The following is an 18,116-nucleotide window of genomic DNA, read 5'->3' as shown; positions in this document are numbered from 1 at the left end:
GACCCACCTCAGGCATACAGAATAAGAACCTCTGTGATCAGCCTGACACTGGGCTTTATCAAGCTCTCCAGGTCATTCTTGTGCACATTAAACTTTGAGAATCATACTAAGGAAGCATCCCTGCTGATCCACAAATTGCTCTAGAAAGGATTGTTTTAAAATAAAAGATGGAATTCAAGGGCCCTTAGATGAGAAAAGCAGGGAAGACTGAGGAGAGAACAACAACAGGCAACAAGAAAGAAGAAAGGAAGGAAGAATGGAAAGAAGTGGAAATGAAGAGAGAGAGATGCAATCAAATCTCATCTTTTTGGGGGCACCAACCCTAGAAGTTCTGGGAGATTCCCTCCTCTCTTCCTTTCCAGTCTAGCACAGTCTGCAGGGTCATTTATGCCTTTTGGAATTTTTTTTTAAACCCAGCTGCTGCTGGTGGTATGGAGAGTCTGACTGCCCAGCTATCTCAGTTGGTCTGACACAGGTGACATTCAAAACTTCTAGGATGGAAAAGCCAGGACCTAATGGATCCAGTGATTGACTGAAACTTATATCTACAGGACTACAGCAGACGATGAGTGATTGCACATCCAATTCAGAATCACCATTGTACTTGCCATATAAATATAATTTTCCATCTTGTTTCTTTCTCCCTCCCCCAACCCAGCTGCAGCATGGGCAGAAGCACTTCCTCTCCCCTCATATATTTCTATTTGCACGTATGGTACAGGGTGACAGCCTATTGATAGTTTATATTACAGACTCACAGAATTAGAAAATACTATAGCTGGCAGCAGACACCCACCACACAGCCATGTTATACAGTTGGGCCATTTGCTCCCATCAGCACTTAACCTGAATGGCAGTCTTTGTCCACCTTCTTTGTAGTTGCTAAGGCCAAGCGGCCCAAGCCGTGCCACTTATGCAGAATTTTAGTTCACTGCATTGAAAAGAAAACGGCTGTTCTTTCTGCCCACCTAGCCTTAGGAGGGGTTGAAATGTGCTCAGAGGCAAGAGGGAACTGGAGCCATTGGTTTAATAAAAACAATTGAGGATCACCAATGGGTCCAAATTCCATTTAACTGAGGACATTTGCATCTGATTTGTGATGACCTAGAATAACACAGATCTGTGGGTTTTGATTGCTCTCTTCCAAATGATGCCAGAAAGAAAAAAATAAAACAAAAAAAGCTGCTGCCTCGGTGAATCACAAATCTCAATGACACTCAGCACACCTGGGCTATTATTAAAGATTAGTTCATAAACACAGCAATAGCCACTAGCTACAATTTCTAAGTGATTCTTTGGTAAAGGGAACAAATTTATCTTTACCTTTTTGTTGTTTTTTGCTTTGCTTTCTTAATCCACACACACACAAAAATTTAGTTACTAAGAAAATCAAGAGAGAAATGGAAATTCAGGTTATTGCTCTACAAAATGACCTTTGCATTTTGAATCATTACTAATGTGTCCTGTTTTGCAAAACTGACATAAGTACCCAGATAGATGTTTCTTATTTATAAAACACTTCCAGTTAATCTCAAAATGTTTGTCAAACTTTCAGGCATGTTACTTTTAGTCACCTGGCTTAGAAACATGCAATTTCACCCCAACACTTCATCAGGCAACAAAAGCTAGGGATGGGGCAAAAATATCCAGAAAAGTCCTCCTGAGGACAATCACAAATGCTGGTACACTGTTGATTAACATCTGGATCACCTTAAGGGTGTTTTGTGAACCAGCAGGAAATAAATTTCTGGAGAAGGCCATGGACTGGAGGATGGTTGTTTTAGTATTTAATAATAAATGGTTTCCAGTTGATAGGAAAATATTGAAATGTGACTTATATATACAAAGCTGATTCAAATTTGATAAACATGTCCCCAAAGGAAATTACTGGGTTTATTAAAAGCCTAGGAAGGCTGAACAGAATTGCAATAGTCTTATCCTATAGTCCTTGCCGAGGTGGAATAACCGCTCCCCAGTCCACCTTCTGGCCAACTAAGAAGGAAGGTCAATAATAAGGAAAGAGCAGGGCTATTCTCAGTCTTCGTTAAAAGTAGCTATGAACTGCCAAGCTACTCTGTGCAAGCCGTCGTCCACAAAGTAAGTGTCACTGCCTTGCTGGTAAAATGTGATGTGTTGATGACTGTTATATTACATCTAAAATCCCATTTACTGGTAATAGAAAAGTTCAGTTAAAGAGTTTTGCCTTATGTCTCCTGGTGCTTGATAGAGCGTTGTGTGATATTGCCAATTTTCGCTTCAGGCGTATTCACATGCAACAGTGAAAACTTCACAAGAATTTGCACATTTGATCCAGGGTGAAATCATGCCATTTTCATAGCAAATCAACTTTTCTTTGGCAGAAAAATGATAGGTACTTTTGCACCTAGAGAAATGCCTTTGTTTTCAAGGAATTTTGAAAAAATAAAAAATGAAAAGTTCTGTGTCTATGGGAATTGTGATCCAATCATTCTAAGCAGAAGCCCAGCAGGTAAGAATCCTGTTGTCCCGCTTTCTGACCTGGAGCATGTTCCTTGACCTTTCTTATTTTGACTTTCTTGTTAAAAAAAGAAAAAGAAAAATGGGGGTCACATGCAATCTTTTTTCCTATGTGTCACAAAGCTGTTCTGGGATGCCTTCACATCTCTAACATCGTACAACAGTGTCTGCAAAAGGGCAAATTGCTGTGGATGTAACGTGAAATTTCACCTCAATGTGCTCTCCTTTTAGTGGTGTTGGAAGCAGCAGGAATTTATTCATGCAGCCCCACTGATTTGCAGACTGGGAGTAAATACTAGGCCTTTTGCAATGATTACCAAGAGCCCCCTTCAGTAGACATGATCTACTGCATTACATTAAAGTGGTGGATTGAGGAGGGAGCCAGCTGAGCCCTTCTGTACACACCTAGCCAGGTTGCAATTTATATTCAGACAGAGCTGTGAGTGGCTTTCAAAGCAAGAGAGAGAAGAACATTTCTCTTGAAATTTTCTACCAGGACCGTAAACCAAACTCTGATTTGTCACTGCTATTAAAAAAAAGAGAGAGAGAGAGATTCTTTCTTCATTGCAGGAAAAAATTAATAGGTAAGTTTTTCTCTTCCTGTAGTATTGCTACTTAAGATTGCTGAGGATCTCCCTTGATGCCTTAAAAAGAAATCCTCACGTGACTTTTCTTTTTAACAGTGCATACAACCTTTCTCTAAGTTCTGAGGACTGAGGACTGAGGACACAGTCTACGGCTTTCGGTTACTGAGCTTAGTCCGGAATAGCCAGCTTCATTTTTGTGAACAACATGTAGCTGTGCCCCATAAAGACTGCTGCTTGCTACCACAGGCCAAACTGAAGGGAAACTGGAGAAGGAGACATTGATTCATGTGCTGTTCAGTGGCCACCAGCCGTTTCATTTTTATTCAGTAAATGCAGGATTTTAACACAGAAAATAAGGTGGTTGAACTAGAAAAATGTCAGTTTGGGTCAAATTTAGTGTTAGATGGTCAAACAACCTATTTTATTATCAAATTACACACACACACACACACACACACACATAATACTTGACCCCACAAAATTATATATATAAATACACACACAATATATATAGACACATAAAATATTACTTGACCCCACCAAATTATTTTTAAATAATAATAGTAGTTTCCCTTTTTTTTCTGAGAGAAAACACATCTAAGATAGTTATTTTACTGGCATTATTTTGTCTAGGTTTGTTGCCTTTCCAAGAACACATTTGAGGCAGCAAATGCCATTCTATGCAAGATGTAGAGGGTAGCAACTTTTTTAAAAGATACTATACAAAATTAAAAAGGATAAGTAATTGTTATGTCATAGAAAGCATATGAGCATATGAGTGTATACACATATATTACCCCAGCAAAATACAGCACAAAATATGATGGCTCTGATAGAAATGAACTGTGTGGCTGTACCGGAAATTGCAGCTTTTCAGATCGTGACACCACAATGTTTGTGGCTTGAGGGCCCTGCTGCCTTCGGATTCTGGCATAATTTGCTCTGATCTCCATCAGTTGCTTTAATTCTGTTAAAAAGATTATTTTGAGAGACATGTCAATGTATTTATAGAAAGTAATTAAAAGTCCAAGATGATGAAAAACTCAAAAATCCTTCAGAAATCCTTGACTCCCACGCTGGACTCTCTCATTACACACTTGACTTGCTTATCACATCAGAGATGTGCTAACATTCTCTGGATTTCTACAGAATGGCAGTTCTGGAGAGGGCTTCCTCCCAGGCTTTGCAAAAAGCCTGAATTGGAGGCTAACCTGGGAGTGGTCTAGAAATTGAACCCACTGAAAAGACAGTAAACACAGCAGTGAGAACAGTGCTCCAAGTTGATGACAAATGGCATAAAGCACTCTTTTACTTTCGTTGGGGGGGTCTGTGTGAAAGAAACCATTCTAACAGCGTATGATTTGTTTTGCCAAAACAAATCTATTTTTCAAAAACCCAGTGTGATTCTTGATGACTTTCACATGATAAATGTTTTTATATTACAGTACATAAAATAAGTTATTGTAGAGTGTTTACTTTTTTGAAACTCCCAGACTGCCTTATTTTCTACCATATACTTAAGCCAGTAGGCCACAGCAAAATTTTGAGTGTAATGATTGTTTAAGTGTACGTTCATAAGTATATCTGCCTATATAGAGATATATAGATATAGATATAGATATAGATATAGATATAGATACACAAGTGGCATTTCTTTCTTTTTTTAAAGCATTCTGAGTATTTAATAATATATTCTACTTAATGATTATTTCTAACTTAATTATTTCAGGAAAAACAATAAATGGCAACTTATATATAGTAAAATAAGTTTCTAAAGAACACTTAAATTAAACTCCGCTATCAGTTAGGTTTCCTAGAAAATACATCACCCTTTGAGACACTTAGACAATTGGGAAAAACCACTAATCTCTTCATCATGAAGGTGAAAATATGAAGATGAAGTATGGGAACCTACGTCCAGAGGAAAAGAATCAACTTTCACACCATAGTGATCTATGTGGATATACATAATTGATGATGCAAAAAAGAAAAATGTTTGTCTACATAGCCTTGTCAAAGGTCCAGAGAACTAACATGGAGAAACTGGTAGGGAAAGTAACATTTGCATTTCCTGTTGTCTCTCTTTCCTTCAGCTTTTACGGGTAACAAGCTTGCTTCTGGGAAGGGGCCCTACATTTCTCTCTGTGTTTTGGATACCTGTTTGGCCAGGTTGCCCTAGCTTTATTTCTCATAAAGGCCCAATGAACACAGTGAAGCCAGGAGGATAGGGGCCAGGTAACAGAAGACAATCCCAAGAGTATGAAAGATTGAGCATAAACAATGAAGAAACTGGAAAAGTACCTTCTACTGTACCACTTGCTTGTTTACTATTCAAGTGTACTGTAATATTTCAAGTGTGTTCATATACTTAATTAGATCAAAAACTCTTTCAGGGAAGGAACCCTGGCTTATATTTCTTTTACAGGGCTGTGCAGTTTGCGAACACAGAAAGCTATCAGCTAATACTAATGACAAGAACCCCAAATTATTCTTCTAAGTAACCACATGGTGGGGTCTCCAAGAGCTGGGGTGAGAGGTAATAGTGAGTGATAGGGACAGGGGCATACAAAGAATACGATTGAAACCTCTTCCTCGATGTTGGGTGGTGCTGGAGGAATATTTGTGGAATACCTCAGAACAGTGATAGGCATCCCAATAAATCCTTGTCTTCCTGCATTTCAGTCTTCATTCCTATACTTTTGTTCTGGGCTAAATGTAAAGATATGATTGCAACTGTTTTAAAAGTTTTTGGTTTGTGTACTTTACATATAATAATAATAATTTTATGGTGACTTTAAAAAGAAATAATCTAGTATTACTTATTTTAGGGATCCCAGGTAATTCATTTCCTAATGTTTTGATTTCCTTTAAAGTGATATCATGTTCTTCAGAATTCCTGAAAATTATGCCTTTGTTAATGTATAGCTAACCCCTGCAAGGGGCTTTAAATTCCTCAGGCTGGGACACCTGGATGGCTTAGTCGGTTGAGTGTCCGACTTCAGCTCAGGTCATGATCTCACAGTTTGTGAGTTTGAGCTTCGTGTTGGGCTCTGTGCTACCTGCTTCAGATCCTGTGTCTCCCTCTCTCTCTGTGGTCCCTCCCCAACTCATGCTCTGTCTCTCTCTCTCTCAAAAAATAAACATTAGAAAAAAATTTTTAAAAATTCTTCAGGCAAACAGGATTAAGAGCAAGAATTGGTTTAATAACATATATGTATTCTTTTCCATTGGTATCACTTAGAAAAGAAAATTAGCAAAGAATAGACAAAATAATAAGATGAGCATATATTTACTTACTACTAAAAAAAAGAGTTCTGCAAACTGTAGTCGCTATTTAATAAGCCATTAAGTTTTAAATAACTTGAAAGTAGGAAGTCAACAGAGCCTCACTTTCCTCAGGGTTCATGCTAAGGGAATACCTTCAAATGAGGCCATTTAGAATTTCTGCAAATAAGCCCCTTGGATAAGGCTCAAGACTAACAGAACTCTGATTGAATTCTTGAGTGCAAATGGTGTCAACAGTGAATTTCCAGAACAGAAGTATAACTGGAGTAGAAAAGGGTGGATCCAGAAGATAATTATTAAAAATCATCATGATGGGATATAAAATTCAGAAAGTAAGCTCTTTGACGAAAAGACAAGATGGTTTAATTCTTCAAAAACTTGATGGAAAAGAAACTGTCACCCATACTCTTTTGGGTTATAAAGCCACGTCCTGTGGATACGCAGATGACCATGTCTCTCTCTATGTCATCCCACGAGTAAATTGGTTCTCCATCCGGGGTGTGCAGTGTTCTGGCTGGGTGGACCATTTTGAGACGAGAGGAACAGTCATCCAGCAGCTGAAATACAAAGGGACAGAGATATTAGAATATGAAACGTCACAACATTATGAAGTCTTAAAGAATCAACTCCTTTAGGAGAACTATTCTCCCAGGTTGAATATTTATTTTACTTGTGGTTATTAGAGAGTTATAGAAGGAAAAATAGCATATAAAATGTTTCCAAATATGGGAAAAATAGCATATAAAATGTTTCCAAAGTGCTTTCACAATGAGGAACTTCTGTGCTCTTACTGGATTTTTTCCTTGTGGTTCTCTATTTTCCCATGTGGAAGAAGGCTTCTTGCTGCTTAAGAAATGCCTAAATATGAAAGGCCCTGGCTTGAGAATCTCAACTTGTCACAATAGCTGAAAATATTTTTTTTTCAACAAGCAAGAAACTAGAAGACAAAAGCACTGACCCAGAAGTGAGGAGACCCGGGCCTTCGGCCTCTTCTGACCTCAGACCAGTCAGGCAACCTCTCTATGAAAACAGTATCTTCAACTATAAAATCAAAGTTTTGGTTTAAGACCTCTTTGATTCTATGATTAGAAAGTCTTCTTTTTCTTTTTAACTTGAAAAATTTAAAAGTGATCTGTAAGGGCCTTAGTCAGTTTTTCTCAGTTTTCCTAGAAATATTCATAAAAATACATGTACAGATGCAGAGTGTCAACAGTATTAGAAAGATTAGTCAACATGTTGCCAGACCCCTAAGGGCAATTCCATGAAAGTGTGAATAAGACTTTAAGACAGAATAATAAAAGCAAGTAAGGGGAAAATTAGAGGTTTCTACACACTTGAGTGCATGATTTTTACCTAACACTTGTTCCTCCAAAATGCAGGAGCCAGGTCCACATGAGCCCTAAATCATAACCAATACATCCAATTTTTTTTTTTTGAGAGAGAGAGCACATGATCAGGGAAGGGGCAAAGGAAGAGAAAGAGAGAGATAAGCAGGCTCCATGTTCAGTGTAGAGCCCAATGTGGGGCTTGATCTCATGAACCATGAGATGATAACCTGAGCCAAAATCAAGAATCAGACACTCAACCGATTGAGCCACCCAGGTGCCCCACAACCAATACTTCTTTTTATAGATCTATTTAGGGACTACAACTCACAACAATGTAGCCTGGCAGGGAGCAGAACTAGGCACATAATGACATCTTGTATATGGGAAATTAATCAATAATATGAAGCAAGACAAGACAGTGATGAAACAATGCAATTGGAAAGTGCAGTTTTCACACCCACTACTTTGGGTAAGGGATGAATGAATTGAATTGAATAATAATTAAAATTACCCAAGAATACATTCCCTTCTGTAGATAGAATAGAGCAGTGGGAGAGTATTCTTACCTACCCCTCCTGCTAGGCAACAGCCAGTCAGCAGCAATTTGACTCAATACTGAGCATATGAACCAGCTCTTGACTTGAGATCTAGGAGAGGATCCTGAGAGATCCCAAGTAAAAATGTACGGGAAACAAAGAGAACTAATCTATCCTGTCTTCTGTCAAAAGATCTCTCCTTGTACAAGGAGGCATAGATAAAAAAAATTAACAACAGCAACTATATGAGGCTTATGAAAGTATTCTACAACATAGAAAACTCTTATGTTTTACACAGTCCTCAAGGTGAAGATTTAGAAAAAGATTTACAGCAGAAATACATTTTAGAGAATATCTGTATTGGGTTTTCCCCAAATTCAATAAAATTTGACTTCCATAAACACACACACACACACATACACACAAACACACACAGAAATGAGATGACAGCAATTTAAAGAAAAGAAGTATTGATGAGATGCGGCAGAGATGATGATGATGATGATGATGATGATGATGATGATAATGGCGACGAAGGTAACAATAATAGCAGTTAACATTTATTGGGACATTTCTATGGGATAGAAACTTTTCTAAAAGTTTCTAAGGACAATCTGGTTTCATTCTATGGAAATAATTATTATCTTCCTTTTATTGATGACAAAAATGGAGAACAGAGGTTAAATATCTTAACTCCGATCACACAGCTAGTAAGAGAAGGAACAGTGTTTCAAACTAGGGTAAGTAGAGAGCTAAATGAAAAGAGGAGAGAAGGTAAGGAAATAAAAGACTCAGTAGTAGAATTAAAATCTGTTTTGAAAACAGAAGAAAAGCAGACTGAATATTATAGAAAATCAAATCAGTATTAGGGAGGACTAAGTTGAGAAAACCTCACAGGATATAGTGAAAGCATAAGACATAAAATTTATGAGAGGAAAGTTAAACATCTGGAGTGTCAAGACATCAGATATTAAACCTATACATTATCGGTGGTGCTGGAGAAGAATTCAGAATAAATTAAACTTAAGCAACTATCAAGAAGAAGAAGATGAAGAAGAAGAAGAAGAAGAAGAAGAAGAAGAAGAAGAAGAAGAAGAAGAAGGAGAAGAAGAAGAAAACTTTCCTGTTCCAAAGACCCATGACTTTAGATCAAATAGGCTAACTCAGAATATGGCAAAGTTAATGAAAAACTGACTAACATTTAAATATAACTGAATTGAAAAGTATGAATTATAGACATGGGGGAAAGTTCAGTTATATTTAGATCTGTTTTCTGTAACAATGAATGTCAAAGAAAATGGGATAAAATATGAAGTTTTTAGGAGAAAATGTTTTAACATAAGAATTCTATATCCAGCTTAATTATTACTTTTGGTTATAGGAAACAAATGATATCCTCATGTACACAAAAACTAGGAAAACATATCACTCACATACATTTCAGATTATTAAGAAATGAATGAAATTCCTTCACTATGGGAAAGTCATAATGTGAAATGAATACTACTAAGCAGTAAGACCACTAGAACATGATACAACTGCTACAAAAAATGGTCAGAAAATAAATGAATTAAAAATTTTAGTCTTCATCAAGAAAAAAAAATGCAAAGCATCATCAAAAAGGGACATGGGAAAGGAAAGAAAAACCAAGCATTCCAACTGTCTATTTATTCATGAGGGCAAGAGATGCCCTTTTTCTCTGTTTTCCTTTGTTAAGAACATTCATTTTTATGATTATAACCAATACAATAAAACTTAAAATCAGAATAAGAAAAATAATTCATGTCTTAAAAAAATAGACAAAATAACCTTCATGTGAACTTAATATGATTTTATTCTTAGAAAATTTATGTGAATCAAATAAAAGATTAATAATAAGAGAAAAATGTTTAATAAAGTGGCCAAGGACAAAATAAATTATAAAATATTGATAGTTTTCCTGCTCACAAAAATAGGCATTCAGAAAATATAGTGGGGGGAAATCTATCCTAACAGCAAAACCAATTAGGAATGACAATTATTTTCAAATGCAAGACCCTTATAAAAAATTATAAAATTTTACTGAAGGACTAAAAAAGATACATATATATTTTTTATATGTGCTTACACACATATATAAAACAATGCCACAGAATTCAATCTGGCTGCAAAGATTGATTCTTATGAAATTAATTAATAGCCTGACACAACTATAGTCAAAACCCTGAAGGATGACTTTAGAGTGTTGGACTGTAATTTCAAAATTCATCTATAAGAATCAATACACAAGGGTATTCAAGTAAAATTTGAAAACAAAGAACAATAGGCAACTTCTTTCAGAAATTAAAATATAAGAAAAAGCTATAATAATTCTAGAAGTATTAGATATGTTGGATTGTTTAAGAGCAGAAGCTAATAAGAATTAGTTTATTATAAAGATTGCATTCCAGCTCAGTTGGGAGAACAAAAACAGATTAGTCTGTAAGTAGGGCTGAGATAATTTTACGCCAACAAATATAGCAGAGAAATAACTTTGCTCAAATTTTACACGAGGAGTTTCACACAGTTTAAAAAGTAAAAGAGAAAAATAAAATGATAAAAAATTTGAAGAAAACCAGATGAATCTTTATATGAACTTAGGATAGTAAAAGACTATCAGAACATTTAAAAACAAAGAACTTTTAAAATATAATAATTCTGTACATTGAAAAAACCCATAGACACAGTGGCAAATTGGAAATTTGTTACACTAAATCTGATAAAGTTAGATGTTGCTTATTGCTTTAAGAAAAAGAAAATTCATATCAGTGTGAAAAATACTTCCAATAGAAAAATAGCAAAGGATTTAACAAGAAATTCACAGATGACTAATAAATGATAAATCAAATAAAAATCACTTATACAAGTAATTAAAGACATATAAATTAAAACATGGATATAAAATTCCCTGTCAAACCCACAAATATGTTTCTAAATGGCTGCATTTAGCATTGCTGAAACCTCATGTATACCACAAGTAGGTAGAAGCTCTCATTCACTATTTGTGGGAGCATAAACTCCTGAAATATTCCTGGAAAATGCTTTGGCAATAGCTATCAAAATTCTCAAGCACATTTACATAATTTGACCTAGCAATCTTACTAAGAAGTTATTTAGGGGAAATAATCAGAAAATTAAACACAGATGAATATATTCAACGGAGCATGCTTTATGACAGCAAAAAATTACAACCTAACGGAAAACAACAGAAAACTGAATGAATGAATAAATAATAATCTGCCCATTTGATAGAAGATTATGGTGCCATTGAAAATAATTCTTTTGTTAAGGAATGTTAAATATGTGGGTGGGAAATCACATTAGTTTGTTAAGTGAATAATGCAGGCTGCAAAATTATATATATTGTGTGATCTGCTATGATCACAATGGCAAAAAATATTATAACTGTATAGTAACCATAGAAATATATTCACTAAAGTTATAACGATGGTTATTTGTGGGTGATAGAATTTTCATTTCCTTCTTGGCATTTTTTCTTTTTCTAATTTTAATACAGTGACCATATGTTTTTATGTAAGTTGAAAACAGTAGAAATGTTATTAAAATAATCAAAAAATCATAGATATTACAATAGATTCATATGGTTTTTCTTTGGATTTTTCTAAATTTTCCATAACAATAGTCACTGTCTTAGTCTGCTCAAAGTTGCCAAAATAAGTATCATGCATTGGGTGGCTTAAACAACATAATTTTATTTCTCACAGTTCTGGAAGCTGGGAAATCCAAGATTAAAGTAGTGGCCAATTTAGTTTCTGGCGACAGTTCTCTTCCTGGCTCTTTGTTGTGTCCCCACATGGTGGGAGAAGAATGGGCTCTCATTTCCTCTTCTTACAAAGGCCACAAATCCTATCAGGTTAGGGCCCCACACTTATGACCTCATTTAACTTTAACTGTCTCCTTTTTTTTTTTAATGTTTATTTACTTTTGAGAGAGAGAGTGTGTAGGGGAGGGACAGAGAGAGCGGGAGAAAGAATCCCATTCAGGGCTTGAACCCATGAACTGTAAGATCATGACCTGAGCCGAAACCAAGAGTTGGACACTTAACCTATTGAGCCACCCACAGGCCTCAACCTTAATTGTCTCCTGAAAGCCATATCTCTAAATACAGTCACACTGGAGGTTAGGGCTTCAGCAAAAAAATTTGGGGAGGGAGTGCACAATTCAGTCCATAGAAGTTATTTTGTTTTTCAGCTTTAAAACAACCAACAAATATGGTAATTGGGTTTCTATCTGGGTTGGGAGCAATGAGGAGCTGTCCTAGAAATATGTATGGATAGGTTTCTGGGAAAAACTTCTGCAGCTTGAAAAGAACTGACATAAAGGTAATTCTTACATTTTCCCTTACTTTACTACTAAAATGTGACTATTTTATTGAGATTCTGTTTATAATCAGAAAAATGAACATTATTTAATAAAAACATATACTAAATGCAAAATGTGAATTAAATATATAAGTATTTCACTTGGTTTTCATAAAGATCTATCTACATGAGATAAAGTTAATGAGTTCACAAAAATATTTTTAAAATAAATGTGAAAATAAGGCATTTTCAGTACAGAAAGGCTCTAAAATATCTAGTCAGCTTATTACCTTCAATGACATTATTAATTCTTAGTTTTCCGAATGTATCTAAACTTATTCACGTATCTTCTTTACAGTGGGTAATCTAAACTGTATGTTCATAATTTTTGCAGTAACTAAAGCTCATAATAAAGGAACAATGTTCTGTGCACAATTCCTCACCCACAATCTATCTTGTGAGCTTAGTTTTCATAGGCCAGTCTTCTCAGGGTTGGGCGCGTGGGCATCACAGAACAAGTGCATATTCCCTGCAGGCATGAGGTCCTCGCCTCTACAAATCAGAAGGACCTGTTTCTCATTCTTTCGGCTTCCACTTCTGCATCAAGAACTATTTGGCTGAGAGAAAACACACTGGTTCTGAGATTCTGTAGAATCAAAGAGATGTTGTAGGGGTGGAGAAGACAAATGTTTCAGGAGCATAGAAAGAGGGGCTGGGCAATCATAAATCAGAGAGAGATGTCGGCTCTGAAGAAAGAGCCACTAACCCTGGAGAGGGAGCCACCTTAGTGCACTGATGACAGATGAGCCTTCGCCAGTTGGAGATGAGTTGCTCTAGTAATGTTCAAAGAGTGGGTAGGAAGAATGTGGTTAAATCATCCAGAATAGCCACAGCAGTGAAAGAAGCAGAGAAAAAGTCTGCATTAGATGGGATTCAAATACCATCTGGGGGTTTTATTACAGAAAGTAGAGTGAAGCACTTTGAAATGTGTTCTGTTCCTCATTTCTCTGGTAAAAGTACCAACCATTGAAGCTGAGTTTCTTTGGAACTGGTGGTGTTAGCCAGACTCCCCAGTGAAATCTGAGCCCTACACTTCCTGTTGTCTATTTGTTTCACACAGAGTCCACTCTCCAGAAGTATTCTTTACAGCCTGATAGCTTGAATGGATACATTTCTAATGGATCACAAAGGATCTCATGCAGGTCTCCAAATACAAAAACAGACAGTATGGAAAAGATGAGGAAAGAGATTTATTTTAAAAAAATAAAGCAAAGGAAGAAATAGTATGCAGAACCTTTCTAAACATTTCCTAAGTATCTTTTACATACTGAGACCACATTAGTCTCTGTAAAACACTGTTTATACCATGTCATGAATTTATTCAGAGATGACTGGTGGCTAAAACACTTTGGTCTGGGACAGTGTAATGGACCACATTATGTCCTCCTCAAAACTCATTTGGAGAAAGTTCCTTAAGGAGGTAATTAAGATTAAATGAGGTCACAAATGTTGGGCACTAATATGACAGGACCATGGCCTTATTAGAAGAGGAAGAGGAACTAGAGATCTCTCTCTCCACACATGTACAGGGGAAAGGCTGTGTGAGAACACATAGTGGTGAGGTGGGGGTCACCTGCAAACCAGAGGGTCCTTCAGAAACCAACCCTGCTGACACCTTGATCTTGGACTTTCTAGCCTCCAGGACTCTGAGAAATAAGTTTCTGTTGTTTAAGCCACCCAGTCTATGATGTTTGTTATGGCACCCCAAGTAGACTAATGTAGATAGCACTTGGGGTCCACCATATGCTTTTAAACAATCTCTCCAGTTGTATATATCTTTCTGTATTTCTCTGCCTAAGCACCATCTATGTACTGGAATTATGTATTTAATTTTTGAATTCTAACAACCATACTTTTGTGTTCAGTGCCCCTCATCCTTATTAATGCTTTTTCTGCCTAAGATACTGAATCTTACCCATTTCTCAAGTTTCATCAGAGGTCCTGATTGATTCCTCTGTGGAGCCTTTCTCCTTCACCCCAGGTGGGAAGTGTTCCCCTCCTCTGAACTCCTACTGAACTTCCTGCCTGAACTGCTAATTTGACCTTTATAACATGCTGTTAGTATTTCTCTAAGAAGAATGTCAGATCCCTTAGCTAATACATTTTCTTACAATCTGTATTCATCATAACAAAATATAGAGCACAGAGGAAAATGCACAAGAAAGAAATACCACTTTTATTAGGTCACCAACAATAAGACCATTTGATAAATACTTCCAAAAATAGAAGTATTCTAAGTGTATGCATGTGTATATATAGAATCCAATTCCACATGCTTTATGTTATGCTTCTTTCACTTAGCCTGGAACATCATTATTGTCATTATTCTTTCCAAAGTTCATTTTAATTGAGTTATGATATTCTATCCTATGTACTATAATTCATTTAACCAAGTCTCTATTGATGACTATTTAAATGATTTCTAATCTATCTATGTTATAAATAGCCCTGTGATAAATACTCTTGCCAAACAATCTTTGCATAAATTCATAAAAATATCCCTGGGATAAAGTTCTAGAAGTACATTTTTTTTATGATATGTATTGCCAACAAGTTGTACATCCATCAACATGAGAGTGATCATTTCTCTACACACTCAAATAAACTTTGACATATTTTCAAATGGTTTGCCAATTTGAAATATTGATTTGATGAGAACATAGACCATGTGTTATTTTATTCTTTCTACTGCTACCATCACAATTGATGCTAACTTGTCAATTACACTACACTATTAAATGTTCAAAATCATTTCACATACATAAATTAAAATAATATTTTACAGCATCTAGCATAATGCCCTTCATATACAAAGCTCATAAAAGATTATATATGATCATGGAATAATAAAAATATCACCCCATAAATGGGGTATCTTTTACATGCTACATGAAAGTCAGAGAAATCAAAAAATTATTCCTCCAGTGGATATATGTAATTTAAAAAAATTGTTTTGCTATTCGGAGTCTGATAAACTATCTTTAATCCTATCACCCCTGCTCTACCCTGTATCTATTTATTAATCACTTCCTGTTCCCTCATTAATGTATCAGTTCTACTTGCAATGGTGAAGTGCATTTTAAGGTGTGGCATTCTAGGTATGAACTAAAAAAAATTTTTTTTCTAACATTTATTTATTTTTGAGTGACAGAGAGAGAGAGTGTGTGTGTGTGTGTGAGTGGGGGAGGAACAGAGAGACAGGGAGACAGAATCTGAAGCAGGCTCCAGGTTCTGAGCTGTCAGCAGAGAGCCCCACACGGGGCTCGAACTCACTCATGGACCGCGAGATCGTGGCCTGAGCTGATGTCGGACACTTAACCCACTGAGCTGCCCCTACAGTATGAACTCAAAATTTTTAAGAAACTAGCAAGGAAGGAACATTTCAGCTTTGTTATAGCACATTTTCTAGGATGTTTTTTATTGAAAAAGCTTTTGTTCTTTTCAAAAAAAATTTTTTTCCTAATGTTTATTTATTTTTGAGAGAGACAGAGACAGAATGTGAGTGGGTTAGGGGCAGAGAGAGAGGGAGTCAGAATCCAAAGCAGGCTCCAGGCTCTGAGCTGTCATCACAGAGCCCGACCCGGGACTCGAACTCAGGAGCTGTGAGATCATGACCTGAGCCGAAGTCGGACGCTCAACCGACTGAGTCACCCAGGCGCCCCGATTTTGCTCTTTAAAAAACAATAATCACTTTCTTCACCCCCCCCCCCGCCATGTGTATGAAGTTCCTTTGCTTGTATTACTAGTTTTCAATATGCTTTCTACATATTTATCTCTTCTCTCTCAAGTAGAGCAAATTGGTTGTCAACTTCTGCTTTTGCAGTTATTATTCAGTGTCCCCAGCGCAAAGGAGTAGTCCCAGTCTCATTTTGAGACTCCAGTCCTCAGGGGCAGAACTCTTCCCAGGTGCACCTCCTATTCTATGTGCACTTATCAGCCTCCATGAACTCCACCCCCATCAGTCTATTGCCCTGTCTCCCCTTACCCTTCAACCCCTGCTGACATCTCATCTACATATGACTTCCTCTTGGCCCAGAAAAATTATATGAAAACATTTCACAAAATAAAAAGCCAATTATCTGACATACCACTGCAAAACTTTTTAAAAGTCTATCAAAATCCATTTGTTAGCTACCTAAAGTTTTTATTTAGAGACTAAAGCAAAATGTCAAATTTTAGGACTATGTCCTTGATATTACAAAAATAAATGAACAGCTACTTCTCCTTTCCTTAGTCAATGTTTTAACTTTGGAAAGTGGAAAGTTTGCCATGGTCCCAGTACTCTGGGTAGTAAGAATATGATAGTTTTTTCTCTAAGAGTACTGTTGTTTGCGCTACAGAGAACATATCTAGTGAATAATTCCTGGTGGGGAAAAAAAAATCACGTTTTTGTGAACCAGGATTTAAACACAACAGGAAAACGATTTATGCTTTTAAAGTTAAGATTTTACTCTTTGGCTACAGCGGGTTTAACTGTCATTGTTCTCTGCTGGTCAAGTATCATATTCTGATTCACACACGTGTCAGACAGCATTGAGCTCCACATTTTTCACACATACAAGCCCATTTAATCATCATAGCAACCCTGTGAGGAAAGTAGTACTCCCATTTTACAGATGAGGAAATGAGGTCCAGAAAGGTAAAATAATCCGCCTAATCTAACAATCTAAAAATGCCCGAGCTAGAATTTGAATCCAGGCCAATGAAGCGATCTCCTTTTACGCTAGATTTACCTCTGAAATAGTTTTGCCCCAGGCATAAGTACCATCTTCAGGTCTGCCTCCATTTGGATAAATCCAGACTCGTTTTGCATTGGGCTGCTTGTACAGCCTGCTCTGAATGAGTGCTATACGTTTAGTTTCAACTGTAGAATTTCTTTTGGATTGCAGTTCTTGAACTGCAGAAAGGTGCTCCTGGTAAGAAAAGCCCAGAAAATTGCCTGGTTAGTATGTTTATGAAGGATGTGATGAAAACAGAAATACCTTATAATTTTAAATTATATTTTAAAAATTCTAGGAAGTGCATTACCCTCTCCTGTCACGGAATCTTCTTAAATCCCCCTTGCTTCCATGAGTCATCAAAGGCAGTAAGAACCATTAGAGTAATAATAATAAGGCATTTATTTTGGCAAAACACTTAACTTTCATTTATAATTTGGAGAAATGAATAGAGATGTGTTTTTGGATTTCTGTGTGGTGTTTCTCCTACTGAGCAATTTCTCTGCATCTAACAAATGAGTTTTTGATTAGAATCACAACATCATTTTCTTTAACCAAGAAATGCTTCAGGGAATGTGCATGACTGTTGTTTGAGTCTTTACTCTCTGTCTTTTAAAATACAGCAACCACCCTTATACTTTGCCAGATCCCTGCCAGGCAGCTTTTCATCCCACTTCAAGCATGTCCTAGTTCAATGCTTTGCATTCATTCCCTGGTCAGTGATTTATCCTTCTCAGCTTGGCAAGAAGTCATATTTCTAGCAATG

At 36.4% G+C, this 18,116-nt stretch overlaps 1 protein-coding gene across 2 annotated transcripts in view; it reads right to left on the bottom strand.

Moving 5' to 3' along the window:
* DCDC1 (doublecortin domain containing 1) overlaps positions 1 to 18,116 on the bottom strand; it is a 484,878-nt gene that overhangs the window by 7,643 nt on the left and 459,119 nt on the right. For both annotated transcript variants that reach the window (XM_060606272.3, XM_060606273.3), the window contains 3 exons: positions 17,366 to 17,545; positions 6,775 to 6,925; positions 3,941 to 4,050 (listed from right to left, as the gene is read on the bottom strand). In XM_060606272.3, coding sequence (XP_060462255.3) covers positions 3,941 to 4,050; positions 6,775 to 6,925; positions 17,366 to 17,545 — 441 coding nt within the window. The remainder of the gene's footprint in view (positions 1 to 3,940; positions 4,051 to 6,774; positions 6,926 to 17,365; positions 17,546 to 18,116) is intronic.

The sequence above is a fragment of the Panthera onca genome, chromosome D1 (assembly GCF_046562875.1).
Source record: "Panthera onca isolate mPanOnc1 chromosome D1, mPanOnc1 haplotype 2, whole genome shotgun sequence".
Lineage (NCBI taxonomy): Eukaryota > Metazoa > Chordata > Mammalia > Carnivora > Felidae > Panthera > Panthera onca.
Note: the sequence above shows the minus strand (reverse complement) of the source record. Positions and strands in the feature narration are given on the sequence as shown.